Raw genomic sequence first — 13,473 nt, forward strand, 5'->3', positions numbered from 1 at the left:
ATGAAGAAGAAGACGAGGGAGACTGTATCCCAGAGAGAGAAGAGAGAGAGATGGTGGTGGAGGAAGGTTGGGGGATGGGGAAGGGTTTGGGGACTGTCGAAGAGAAGAAGAAAAAAGGTTAGTGCGGGTGGAGGAAAGGGAAGGCCTGCACCTCTAGGCCATTAAATTTTTTTTTATTCTTAATTTTTTTAATTTTTGAATATTTAATTATTAAAAATATTTTTTATTATTTTTTAATCTAGTTGGAGTAGTAAGTGGGTCATGTCACTGACCACGTCAGCATTTAACAGATAAATTAACAGAAAAACTGACAGAGGTCTGACATTGGCACAAATTCGTAAAATGAGGTATGACATTGTCAATTTTAAAAGATGAGATATAAAAGTGTCGTGATACCAATAGTTAAAGTAGTTTTTTGTATTTTACCCAAAAAAGTAATACCTCTTAAAAAAATAATAATAATAATAAATAAATAGTACAAGAGAGATCATGCAAGTTCCCAAAATCAAAAAATAAAATAGCATAAAAAATTGGATGACGGTGATGTCAGTGGATGCCCAAATGGGCTCCAAATGACAATCAAATTAGGTCAAACCCTGAAATTAGGAGCAAACGAACGCCAGAGCAGAGAGATCCAAAACCCAAAACACTTCCCATTCATCATTTCACAAATTCGTCAGATTTCCGAAAGGGCGCCCTCTGATTTTTTTTCCTCAATCAATTTTCCCGCCAAAATACGCTCACGAAATCCTCAAATGGCGTTTTGAGCTTCGAAATCATCGCTCACCACTGGTAGTGTTATTAATTTCAGAAATGGGCATGGAATCCAGCTCCACCCACTTCACAAATATCAGAAGGTAAATTGAAACTTAAACCCTAAGTTTGATTTTTCCCCAATTTGATTTGTCTTACCCAATCAAGCTTAATTCTTTGTCGTGCATTTTGTATTTGTGAAATTGAGTATTTTTCTTTAATTTAATTGGATAAGGCTGTGTTTGGTTGCTGACAAATTGTTTTTATTGATTTGATAATTATGTTTTTTGTTTTATTATTTTGCTAATCACTATTCACATTCATGCGCTGCTGAGTTGCTGAACGTGTTAATAGATTAGTTTTTGCATAAAGTTTGCTTTTGAGGATCGGTTAATGTTGTTTCAGACTGTTAATCAAGTTGTTGTGGCTAATGTATTTGTGATTTTTCATGTCGTTTTTATTTCGTGTGACGCAGCTTAGATACTGATTGTAAGATTGAAGACAGTGGGAACAACTTAGTTATCGAGGCGTACCCTTTAGGAATGATGCCTCCGATGAATGCTGTCGATACAGAGGATGAGGGAGAGTCTGGAGTACTTGAACCGTATGTGGGGTTAGAGTTTGATTCAGCAGATGTTGCCCGTGATTTTTACACTCTCTATGCAGCACGGATGGGGTTTAAAGTTCGAACTGGTCAGTTGTATCGCTCGAGAACTGATGGATCAGTCTCTTCTCGAAGATTTGTGTGCTCTAAGGAGGGGTTTCAGATTAGTTCACGGACAGGATGCCCGGCATTAATAAGGGTGCAGAGACGTGATTCTGGGAAATGGGTTGTAGACCTTTTCCTGAAGGATCACAATCATGGTCTTGGATCATCTACAGAGGAAAATCATTCCCCGATTTTTCAGAAGAAGAGTTCAATGCCAACAAATTCGGTTGTTGAAGTGTCTCATAGGCCAAAAGTCAAATTGATTAAGGCAATTGAGGATAAACCACCTTGCCCATCTGGAGTTATAACTGCCAAGCGCTTAAAACGGGGTGGAGATGAAATGCAGTCAGAAGTTGATCTATCTGCAGGTCTAGAGTTCAATTCAGCCAATGAAGCATACCAATTTTATCATGCATATGCTGAGAATGCAGGATTTAGAATCAGGATTGGTCAATTGTTTCGTTCAAAGCTTGATGGTTCAATTACATCTCGGAGATTTGTGTGTTCAAAGGAAGGGTTTCAGCATCCATCACGAGTTGGTTGTGGGGCATACATGAGGATTAAGAGACAAGATTCTGGAAGATGGGTAGTGGACCGTTTTGATAAAAATCATAACCATGAGTTTGAGTCTCACCTGGAAGTTCAAAAGAAAAATCTTTTTTCTTCAAAAAAGTTCATAGAAGAGGAGATCGGAGGGCTGGAGATTGAAGATATTGTTGACATAAACAATGGTAACCTTGTCAAAAGACATAGAGAAAATCACATTGGAAGTGATTGGTACAGTGTGCTGTTTGACTATTTTCAAACCAAACAGGCTGAAGATACAGGATTCTTTTATGCAGTAGAAGTTGATAATGGTAATTGCATGAGTATTTTCTGGGCTGATGGGAGGTCTAGGTTTTCATGCAGCCAGTTTGGTGATGCCATTATTTTCGACACCTCATATCGGAAAAGTATTTATCTGGTGCCATTTGCCGCTTTCATTGGAATCAACCACCACAAGCAACCGGTGCTTCTTGGCTGTGCCCTAGTTGCTGATGAGTCTGAGAAATCTTTTACTTGGTTGTTTCAAACATGGCTTAGGGCAATGTCAGGGCGTCGTCCTCTGTCAATAATAGCTGACCAAGATGATGTGATCCAGCAGGCCATCATGCAAGTTCTTCCAGGAACCCATCATCGTTTCTCGTTATGGCAGATCAAGGCAAAAGAAAGTGAGCATCTAAGTGTAATGAATGGTTCTTTTAAATATGAATATGAAAAGTGCATTTATCAGTGTCAAACAGCCAATGAATTTGAAACCGCATGGAATGCACTCCTCAGCAGGTATGGGTTGAAGGATAACGCTTGGCTGAAAGCAATGTACGAAAAGCGCAGGAGTTGGGTTCCATTATACTTACGAGCTACATTCTTTGCTGGCATCCCCTTCAATGAAAGTATAGAATCATTCTTTGGTGCACATTTCAATGCCCAAACACCACTTAAGGAGTTTGTTTCACAATATGAAAGAGGCCTTGAGCGACGGCGTGAAGAAGAAATAAAAGAGGATTTTAACTCTTTTAACTTGAAACCTTACTTGCAGACGAAAGAACCATTAGAAGAACAATGTAGAAGACTTTATACACTGAACACATTCAGGGTATTTCAGAAAGAACTTCTACAATCCTATAGTTATCTGGGATTTAAGATTTATGATGAAGGGGCAATCATCAGGTATTTGGTCCGCAAGTGTGGGAATGACGATGAGAAATCTATAGTCACTGTTGGTGCGGCCATTCCCGAAGTGGGCTGTAGCTGTCGAATGTTTGAATTTGAAGGTATACTATGTAGGCATGTGTTGAGAGTTTTCCAAATCTTGGACATAAAAGAAGTTCCCCATTGCTATATCTTACGCCGTTGGACTAGAAATGCTGAATATGGTATTCCTTGTGAATCTGAATTGGGTGGAAACCCTCAAGAGCTGAAGGCCTTGATGGTGTGGAGTTTGAGAGAAGCAGCCTGTAAATACATAGAGGCTGGGGCAACATCGCTTGAAAAGCACAAGCTCGCCTACGAAATTATGCGAGAGGGCGGACGAAAACTTTGTTGGCAGAGGTAAGTGTGTGGGGAACAAGAGTCAGTCATCTCTGACAGTCTGTATGGATAGATTTTGAAGTTTTTGAGCTGCATAAGTAGCTAGTCCTTTTTTTGACAGTCGGTCTAGGTTTTGTAACAGAAAGACCATTGATTTGCCTTGGATAATTTGCTGTTGATATGTACCAGTCATGTAAATATTTGGTTGTTTATGAAGATTACCATGATTTTCCAGTTACTTGTGCAGGTGAGAAATGGGGTCTAATTTCTAAGCAATAGTTGGGAAATGGCACGAGTTTGCCTTCAAAGTTTGGTGTTTGTACTGATTGTTTTATGATTGGTCATCTCTTTTCTGTCTCTCGTATAGGCATTATAGTCATGAGTTCAATCTATTGAATTAAAAATAAGAATCAATCTCGTAGCATTCATATTTTCCGGCCCATTTTAGGAGTTTGATTCTTATATTATTGGTATCCCACCCAATATTTTGACGTAACACCGAAGATTTTACTGATATTTCAGCAATCAATCTCCCAAGTTTTGAGAATGAAATCCGAATTTCGACAAACATCTGACGTCGCAACATCATAAGGAGATATGGATTTTGATCGAGGACAAGTTACATTTTCTTGGTTTATGAATACTCAGACCGAGGCAGCCTGTATGGAGTCGAAAAAGCATCGCAACATCATACGATAATACAATGGATAGCCAAAAGAAGCAATCCAAAAACCAACGTGAATATCGAAAATAAAAATTGCACCGTACAAAAAATACGCAAATGAAGACGAAAATAAAGAAATTAATAAACAAAAATTAAACACGACAAACGAAGAAAAGTAGAGTGTAGAAATCAATACACACAGTGATATTATGAACAAACATTCATATCGAAAATGCGTAATTCATTCATACATATGCTTCTTATTCTGTGCGCAAATTTAAATTTTTCTCGTATAATTTAGATAAATTTAATGTAAAATCTCTCTTGTAGGAAATTTTTTTATACATGTACTTAAACTCTTCTAATGCGTCCACTTTCTTGAGCAATAGCATCTTCAACCCCAGCATGAATGACACATGTGGAAAACATTTGTGTTGCACTCACAATTATTGTTATGACCTCCAAAATACGCTGTTAATCCAATACATAATACCATGATTAGTCATGTAATTAAGATTCATGTCTTTATGCAATAAAACTTTAAAAAATTACTACTCTATGCTCTTTCCCTGTATGATCCGCCTGAAAATTCTTACGTGTGAAGAATGTATTATCTATATAACTTTCTTTTCACGACTATTAATCATGTGACGACTGGTGGGTGAGGATCGTGTGCGAAAGGACAATGTATATGCATCTATTTCATCAGAAAGGCTGCTAGTACTAATTGTAGTGTGCCTAGTACAAGAAAAGCTTAGGTCTAAGTGCAACCGGTTGTATCTATATTTGTTATAACACGAGAGTCACATAGTGAGAGAGAGAATTCACATGACAGTTTATACAAATCGGTGATAGGGAAGTTTTTCTCGCCAAATAATCCAATGACCCTCCCATTGGTTTTATGTTTCAAAAATAAAAGCAGCAACTTACCAAGTTGGCATCTGTCCAACCAAGTTCAATCTCTTTACAAGCCAATCTGAAACAGCAAAAGTGGAGATGAAATTTGCAATTAAGTGTTTGATAACGTTGCACTTTAGAAGGATAACAAGTAGATAGAAAAACGGTTTTTCCCCTTGAATTGAGCTCTTAAAATGCTTTTATATTAAATTTATCGTTGTCGGGGTGTTTTTTCTAATTTACAAAGAAAAAAAAAACAAGCAGCAGCAGAAATGTTCACCCCATGGCAAGAAGGGTGAGTGACCAAGTAGCAAGAGAAGAGGCAGCAGCTGTGTGCAAGCTGGGACCGTCCCATTGAAAAACGTTGTGGAGCCCGGTGAGTGAGGTCCCAAATCCAACAACTCCAGCAATAAGGGAGAAGATCACAAAGAACCCAGTTGCCAAATTCCCAAATGGAAAATATATTGGAAATATCCGAGCTGGAATTGACAGAACAGATGCTGCATATGCAAGCACATTAATTGTTGTTAATTACCACAACTAAGTTGTAATTGACGAGAAATTGTTCAGCGTGACCGCCACAATTCAATCACATGACGCTGTGATGATGGTCACGCCAGAAGATTTCTCGTAATTGAAGGACTATGCAAATCGATAATTACCAGTTTCGCGAGATCTTTGGATTCCATGGTTGACAGCCCAAGAAGCAATGACAATGACAATGAAATAGAGAATAAGATTAACAACTAGGAGAATTGATGCTGCAGATTTTGACCCTCCGGAAGCCATGGCCTTTGAATTTGTTTGGGGAGATGGAAAGAGAAGGACTAAATACTGTCACGCTTATTGAGCTTAGCTTACAGAACTATATATTCTGGATATTAAATTGTTGTCTTTAATTCAAAGAAATGGCTTACATTCTTTCCCTTCATGGGGATTGCCTCAGGGAAGGGGCAAAGAATTTTTTGGTTTTTTTAATTTATTTTTTGGTGGAATAAAGTTTCCTTGCTAAGCACACAAAATAAAAGAATAAAGTTTTTCTTTTCTCTGTTCAATGATTATTGGCAAAAGAAACGAGCGTTATTGTAAACAGCAGGGCTTGAGTGCTAACCGGTTAATAAGTTCGACACAAAATGTATCCCATGATCTGAAATCGTTCATTGAAAGCTCACTTGTACCAGAATCTAATGAAGAACGTTTAGCTGTCTATGCGTGACTATAAAAGTAGATGAACATAGTGTTTTCAGATTTTGGTGAATTTTGTAGGAACGGAGGATTTGGAGCTAACAGAAGACTTGAACGAGGATGAACCGTTCCAATCAGTTCCAAACTTTAGTTTTTATGCACAAAACCAGAGTTCATATGCTAAGTAAATTATCCAATAAACTGTCAAATGATTCAATTAAGGCGCTCTGATCTACACAATTAATTTCTTCGATACGAGAAAATAGTCTACAAAGTTGACAGTTGAGCATGAGATGAACAATCACTGACAATGGGACCTTTATTTACAAAGGATCTTCTCAAAAGGATTTAAAAGGTGAGGGAAAATGCTTCCCACATTTGGCTGTTTTGTCCCAATTGACAGCATTTGCAGCCCCAGTGGATTATCTTCGACGAATTGGTTTCAGACGTTCAATGCAAGCTTTTGAGCTGCAAGAGCTTCAGCCTCAAGGGTTGGCTCCCACAACAATGTAGTCTCTGCCAGCAGTGAGGTCACAATGTATGGGTCCATATTTGAAGCTGGACGACGATCCTCCAGATAACCTAATACAAGAGCAAGCAACATCGAAAGGTTCAGTTGCGCAGGTCATTTATAAAAGTGACATATCAGAAGGCAAACGCTGGGAGTATACTGGTGAAGCATACGAAAAAAAGACAACGCTGAAACATATTTAACATTTAACCACAGGTTAAGATAGTAATACTGAAACTGGTACTAGTACCTTTTCCTTGCTTCTCAGTTTCACGACCAACACGGATTGAGCAACCACGATTAGCCACTCCCTACAAAATCCAGTGAACCGGTATATAGTAATGAATACATGATGGCAAATTCCGTTGTTCCATTGATTAAAGTTCAATACCAACAGGTAACAATTTGAGGCATACCCAAGAAAATGTGTTAATGCTGGCTGTTTCATGCTTTCCTGTCAACCTTCTCTCATTTCCTTCTCCGTAGGCACTAATGTGCTCACCATGGCGAAGTGACAGATTCAAAATTGCCTTCTTAATAACTTCAAAGCCTCCGTCTTCCCTCATGCTCTTTGTACTGTGAAAGCAATGATTATTCGATATATTATTTTTCCTAACAGTTATAGCATACCATCCAATTATACATCTATATTGTCCATTTCATCAATGTTATATCGTCCAAATACCTGTAATTGGTGTGGCATCCTGCACCGTTCCAGTCACCCTGTCGATGCAAAATAGGAGACAAGTTCTTTCATCTGCACATATTTACAGAAAATACCGGCATATGGCAAAAACTATTTACCTCTATCGGTTTTGGATCAAGTGTGAGAACAACACCAGCTTGTTCAGTGATTCTCTGCCGGGGTAGGGAAAGACAATGTTTAGTAAATCATAGGACACATCGACACACCAACACTAGTTCAATGATACCATTCATTTGCAAAACTGCCGCCAAGTTATGGCCGGGATGAGTTACCTCAAGAATGTATCGTGAAGCCCAGATATGATCTGCGGCTTCAATTCCCACACTCGGACCAACTTGATACTCCCACTACATGATAATACCGATAATTGTTACTGATGGATGAAGCAAGGTAACTACAGTACTTGAATTTCGAAACAGGATGAGATAGAGAAGGGGAAGAGGAGAACCTGGCCAGGCATAACCTCCCCATTGGTGCCACTGATGTTAATTCCGGCATATAGGCAAGCCTTGTAGTGAGCATCTGATATGTCACGGCCGAATGACTTGTCAGCACCAGCACCACAGTAGTAGGGACCCTGCGATAAATAGACGCATTATTACCCCATACTTACTGAAGGCAAAAGATTTTATAAGACAGACTTTAATTACTAGAAATGAAACTATTTAGGCTAAACTGACAGATACTTGCAAACAGAATTACAACCTGAGGACCAGGATAACCTCCAACTGGCCAACCCAAAGGCCATTTCACATCGGTTTGGAGTAATGTGTACTCTTGCTCAATCCCATACCTGAAAATAATGGTCGAGATTAGTAGATTCTCGAATCCAAATATGTAATCGTAGTGTAACACATACTTGACACATTTATGTACATAAACTTGACAACGCTGTTAATCACTAAGCATCAATACAAAGAGATGAAAATTATAATTCCAGTCCTAATCTCCTACCCGACACGCAGGCAGGCGCACACACACGCAACTTAAAACCAAGGCAAAAGTATCAAAGGAGAAATTACCATGGTACTTCGTCTATAACCTTCTTGTTCTTGAAAATCTCAGCAGCCCTGGCGCGCTTGTTTGTTGGGATAGGCTCGCCTTGCGGTGTGTATGCATCGCAAATTACCTTTGCATAGCACACAGAGAATGATGTCAGTTAAGTTTTATATGATTAAATTCACCGGACATCATGGTACAAACATTTATATATGATGCCTACCAGAATATTGTTGCCACCACGGAAAGGGTCCTTAAATATCGCCTGGGGGCTGGAAAATAGAAGTTATATCAAGTTCCTGTTGTAACAATGAAGAGAAACAACCAACAACGTGGTTTTGTGCTGAAGATCTTACTATAAGATTACTTCACTGTCTTCACCGGGTGCTTGTCCGGTACTTGATCCATCATAATTCCACTTGGGAAGCTCAGAAGGATCTTCAACAGGCTTTGAAATTGTCTGAAAATTTTGTAAACAAGCATATGCATGAGACTAATCAAACTTCAAACTTTCAAGTTAAAATTTAAAAGTCCATGGACATTTATCATACCCTTGACTTGCTACGGACATCAATCCCTGACCCTCCAATCCTGTTTCAAAATGATAAAAGATCAAAACATTTTTCGGAAGAAACCTACCGTGATATCAAAGAATGAACAATGTTAACATGCATTACGAATATCAGATGCTAGCAGAGAAGATGAGGCATACCAAATGTACTCGGCAATAATCTTGTCAGTGAATGGAGTGAGGTCCAGGTTTAGTAAACCCTCTAGCCTGTTTATGGTATAACCTTCGGACTTGGTGGCGAGCACTCTAAATTTAGTAGAGCTCCGAGTTGGTCCTTTCTTGTTCTGTTTCAACACAAGAGAACCCCACATCTTTGCTGTCATAGGACTGGCAGTTGCTGAGCTCTTTGTAACTTTCATCTGCCATTGTGAAGTGGGTGCCAAAATCTGCGCCATTTCGGCCTACTCCTCACTGAAAAACAGTGTAAACCATCATCAAGGACTTGTAAGTAAACGCATCAAGGCCTCTTAACATCAAGATCTATCGAACTTGCGAAACTTACATCAAAACACAACACTGACGAAATTGCATTCCTTCCATTATATAACATGACAGACCAAGTGTTTTCTAGTTCTTATACAATTTAACTATGAAATTCATCGAATCGACCGCCTCGTCTCTCCTTCTGCTTTGTTTTTTGTATGGATATGCAGTGTCTATTCTTGCTACTCCAAATTCTATGTTAAGCACTTGTTTATGCATTGCTTTCTTATCATTACCGCAATTGTTTTACCATGCTTAACATCTCGTGAACTTTTCAAGTTAGCGGTATTGTCTTGCCCTTGAACTTGTGACCTCTTCCAACATTCGAAAGAAAATTAGCACTAATTAGCAGTGCACATTAGCGTTTAGAAATTACTATTGGTGAATATCGTTGTATGAAAAAAAAAAAAAAAAAAAAAAGATGAATTGCCAATTTAGTCTCTGAATTATCACTGAGTGAAAATTAGATCCCTAAACTATATTTTTTTTTTTTTAGAAAAAATCAGTCCTTGAACCATAAAAATTTGTTAATTACATCCCTAATATTAGATTTGAAACTACTATATTCAATTTTCCGTCAATTTAAGTCATATTACTTGCTTGTGATACAATATTAGAGAGTAGATTAGTAATTTTTCATATTGAAATAGTGTATGAAGTTAACTTTGGATAGTGAATTAGATGTTTGATTCACAACCTATATGAAATATTAAGGGCTTATAGGCGAGAAAAGGACGGTGTTACACTCTAAAATATGTTAACTGACTTAAGTTGACAAAAAAGTGGATAAAATAGCTTTGAATATAACAATAGGGATGAAAATAACAATTTTTAATGAATTTAAAGACTTATTTTATCCAAAAAAATAATTTAGAGACCTAAATAAAAATCAAACAAGTCAGCTTTAGTATTTGTGGGACAAGTGGAAAAGAATTGAAGAGGAATAAGGCACATTTGACATTGTAAAGCACGTACCAAATGACTAAAAAGACCCCAACTCTTTCCCTTTTTCGTATTAGAGCGGTGCTATTCACACACACTCATTAACTTTTATGCATTGATCTTCTTCAATTCAATTGATTCGACAATAAAAAATCAAAAGAGGTATGTGAGAAGTAAAAAAAAGTGTATGAGTAACATCATCATAAAACTTATGAGCGATTGGATTAAGCAATTTCAACAAAAAAAAGAAAAGACAAAACAAAACCCCACCTAAAAATAAACAAGATAGTAATAATTCTCACAAAATAAAAAGAATAAACACAGAAAGAAAATATACTTAAAATCTACCATTTGTCTTACTTTTTGCAGCAGGAGTAACAGGCTCATACAAGAAACGGTCAAATGTATCAGACATTGTTAATTTTGAATGAATGCTTGACTAACCCATTACCCATTCATAAACATGTTCATTGCCATTTACCTGAAGAAAGAAGAGCGCTGCAACTTGGCTGGAACTGCTCAGAGCTTATGAGTTAGATGAAGAGAGATAGAGAGAGAGAGACAGAGAGGGAGAGAAGGAGGAGAGAGAGAGGAGATGTGTTTTTTGGTCGGGGGAGTTTACGTATAACATAGTGGGTGATGGGTAAAAGATTTGTTGGCCTTTCCTCAGCAGATAGGGGTGTGTGTGGATGTGTGGATGTGTGGAGGAAAATAGTTTTTGGTGCTTTTAGAGGCTCCAAGAGAAAGGTTTTGGATTAGTAAAATCAAGATAAGGTTCTTCAATTTTTCTTATACTTTCTTTCTCTCCCCACCAAATTTTCTTAGTACAATGAATGAGAATTATGTAATATTTTTGATAGGCATGTAAAGTAATAAACTATGGTGTGAATGCTTGGTCAAGGTTAGATATTGCATGTCAAGTAATATATTTACTTCTCTAGAACAAGAAAGTCATGAGGACTGAATTCCCATTGTTTTTAAATTCATACTTAAATCATAAATTCATTGCATGAACTAATAATTGGGTTGTATAATACTTGATACATGGAACTGATTTCAGCACACTTTTTTTTAATTTTTTTTTTCCACATGCATACTTTACGCTTATTTCTAATTGTTAGATGGAATAAAGTAAATAAAATTAATAGATAAAAACAAACATGTGATAAAATCAATTCCGTTGATATATAGTAAGGTGTAAGCCCTCTTTTTCTTAATTTCTAATTATCCAACAAATGCTTGGTAATGGTTGCTGGAGAAATGGACATTACATCGCTGTCACCACCATCATAACCATAATTATTGTTGCCACTGTTCTTACCACCATTGTTACCTCTACACTCTAGCTTTCACAACCCACTATTAACACCACCACCAATACCCCACCATTATGTAAATTACACTTTTGGGACCACAGGGTAAATGGTCATGGTGTGTCTTTATATAAAGATTTGAGATGCACATGTCAAATGCCATTCCTTCGAATGACCTCACAACTCTACTACATAGTGGCTGAGTTTTTCACATGCTTTCCAGCTAAGCCTTTGTGTGGAGAGTCTCTGTATTTGTCTTGCTAGCATCTGCACTTCTGTATCTCCAACAAAGCTCTTAGCTTTTAAGAGTACAAAGCAGTTAAGAAAATTTGGACTTGCATATAATAATATAACACATTTGCTCACCCATTTTGGTTTAAGAGATAGGTTACTTTATTCTATTACTTGAAAGGAAAGAGACTTACGTCTAGGATGTAACTGTGACGGTGTTTTAATATATTTAACTTCGTCACATGATTGTGCTTCGCTAATTTGAGATACCGTTACAGTGACATTCTAAGTATAAATAAGTAGCGGTTGAAAGTGACTCACTAGTGGGATCCAATGTGAGATTGATGTAACAAATATTTCTTATTAATGAACTTCTCTTAACTTCATTTTCTTTTCTCAATACTTCATTCTTCTATGTTCTATATAAGAACTTTCTCAGTGACGATAAGTAATGGATATATTTAAATTCTTCAATATAGAATAGTTACACGATATAAGGGCTCATTTAGAAGTACTTATAAAATAGCTCTTTAAAAAAATAAAATTTGGATTCCAAAAGTACTTGAAGTGATTCACTTGCATATTTATCAAAGATTGGTTCCAAAAAAAATTTCACTAAAAACACTTTCACTCATTAAAAAAAAAACTTCCAAACGAGCCGTAAATGATTAGTTTACCGGCATAAGTGGTTAGTTTACTGGTAACTCACATTTGTCAACTATCATATTTTGCATTTTAAAAAACCTAATGAATATTTAGAAATTGGGCTTTCTTCTTTTTTAGGTTGCAGGCCCAACTTTCCCTTGATGCAGGTCCACTTCCAAATGGGCCACAATGAAGTGGGATGACTTTAACTATTATTATTTTTAATTATACTTTATTTAAGAAAAAACAAAAACAATATGGATTAAAGTTTTCCACCCATAATACATGGTTTGTTAAAGCTAAAATTAAAGGATGCAAAATTGGACCGTTATCTTTCTTGGTTTTCGGCCTACTTTTGGACCTTGGTGACCGATATACTACTCGGCAAGTGACCTTCCCTCTAAAATATTTTAATAGATGAGAATTTTTTTTCGGATTTTTTTTATTGGGATTCTAAGGATCTTCACATTTTAATCATTCATTGTATATCGTACGATCAGTTTTTATTAGTTACTATTTTTGTTTAATTTTAAATAATAAAATTCAAATGATTTCTGACCGCACGATATACGATGAATGGTTAAGATGTGATGATTCCTAAGATCTCCACAATTTGAATCCAGGTGGGATCCAAATCCTATTTTAATAACCAAATTATTCATCTGAAAAATCCAAATTAAGGGTTGACAAACCCAAAGTTCTCGAATCCAACAAACTAAGCCCTGGGTTCGATTTTTTGTATTAATGAATCACGCGATGATGGTTTGAACAACTTTTGTGAGTCTTGTCGACAT

General features: G+C 36.9%; 3 protein-coding genes across 3 annotated transcripts; 1 reads left to right on the top strand and 2 right to left on the bottom strand.

Moving 5' to 3' along the window:
* The first annotated feature begins 575 nt into the window (after positions 1-575).
* Positions 576-3,766, top strand: LOC137731596 (protein FAR1-RELATED SEQUENCE 7-like). The gene is made up of 2 exons (XM_068470751.1): positions 576-857; positions 1,229-3,766. The coding sequence occupies exons 1-2, from the start codon at positions 814-816 to the stop codon at positions 3,555-3,557; spliced, it is 2,373 nt and encodes a 790-aa protein (XP_068326852.1). The 5' UTR covers positions 576-813; the 3' UTR covers positions 3,558-3,766.
* A 686-nt stretch (positions 3,767-4,452) lies between these two features.
* Positions 4,453-6,022, bottom strand: LOC137730525 (membrane protein PM19L). Its single transcript, XM_068469516.1, has 4 exons — positions 5,756-6,022; positions 5,374-5,593; positions 5,127-5,172; positions 4,453-4,667 (listed from the first exon to the last, which is right to left on the bottom strand). The coding sequence occupies exons 1-4, from the start codon at positions 5,880-5,882 to the stop codon at positions 4,548-4,550; spliced, it is 513 nt and encodes a 170-aa protein (XP_068325617.1). The 5' UTR covers positions 5,883-6,022; the 3' UTR covers positions 4,453-4,547.
* A 399-nt stretch (positions 6,023-6,421) lies between these two features.
* Positions 6,422-11,131, bottom strand: LOC137730724 (glutamine synthetase leaf isozyme, chloroplastic). Its single transcript, XM_068469683.1, has 14 exons — positions 10,972-11,131; positions 9,207-9,476; positions 9,046-9,085; positions 8,851-8,954; positions 8,718-8,766; positions 8,518-8,624; positions 8,201-8,288; positions 7,944-8,072; positions 7,768-7,842; positions 7,594-7,647; positions 7,475-7,512; positions 7,206-7,365; positions 7,040-7,100; positions 6,422-6,860 (listed from the first exon to the last, which is right to left on the bottom strand). The coding sequence occupies exons 2-14, from the start codon at positions 9,458-9,460 to the stop codon at positions 6,721-6,723; spliced, it is 1,299 nt and encodes a 432-aa protein (XP_068325784.1). The 5' UTR covers positions 9,461-9,476; positions 10,972-11,131; the 3' UTR covers positions 6,422-6,720.
* Between the last annotated feature and the right edge of the window lie 2,342 nt (positions 11,132-13,473).

Source organism: Pyrus communis, chromosome 4 (genome assembly GCF_963583255.1).
Source record: "Pyrus communis chromosome 4, drPyrComm1.1, whole genome shotgun sequence".
In the NCBI taxonomy this organism is placed as follows: Eukaryota; Viridiplantae; Streptophyta; class Magnoliopsida; order Rosales; family Rosaceae; genus Pyrus; species Pyrus communis.

Coding starts and splice junctions, on each gene's coding strand:
- LOC137730724 (XM_068469683.1), bottom strand. CDS start 9,460: ATGGCGCAGATTTTGGCACCCACTTCACAATGGCAGATGAAAGTTACA. Junction 8,955..9,045: donor ATGTCCGTAGCAAGTCAAGG/GTATGATAAATG, acceptor CAAAATTTTCAG/ACAATTTCAAAGCCTGTTGA. Junction 8,073..8,200: donor GAGGTTATCCTGGTCCTCAG/GTTGTAATTCTG, acceptor TATTTATCGCAG/GGTCCCTACTACTGTGGTGC.
- LOC137730525 (XM_068469516.1), bottom strand. CDS start 5,882: ATGGCTTCCGGAGGGTCAAAATCTGCAGCATCAATTCTCCTAGTTGTT. Junction 5,173..5,373: donor CTCACCCTTCTTGCCATGGG/GTGAACATTTCT, acceptor TTGCTGTTTCAG/ATTGGCTTGTAAAGAGATTG. Junction 4,668..5,126: donor GTTGGACAGATGCCAACTTG/GTAAGTTGCTGC, acceptor TTGGATTAACAG/CGTATTTTGGAGGTCATAAC.
- LOC137731596 (XM_068470751.1), top strand. CDS start 814: ATGGGCATGGAATCCAGCTCCACCCACTTCACAAATATCAGAAG. Junction 858..1,228: donor CACTTCACAAATATCAGAAG/GTAAATTGAAAC, acceptor CGTGTGACGCAG/CTTAGATACTGATTGTAAGA.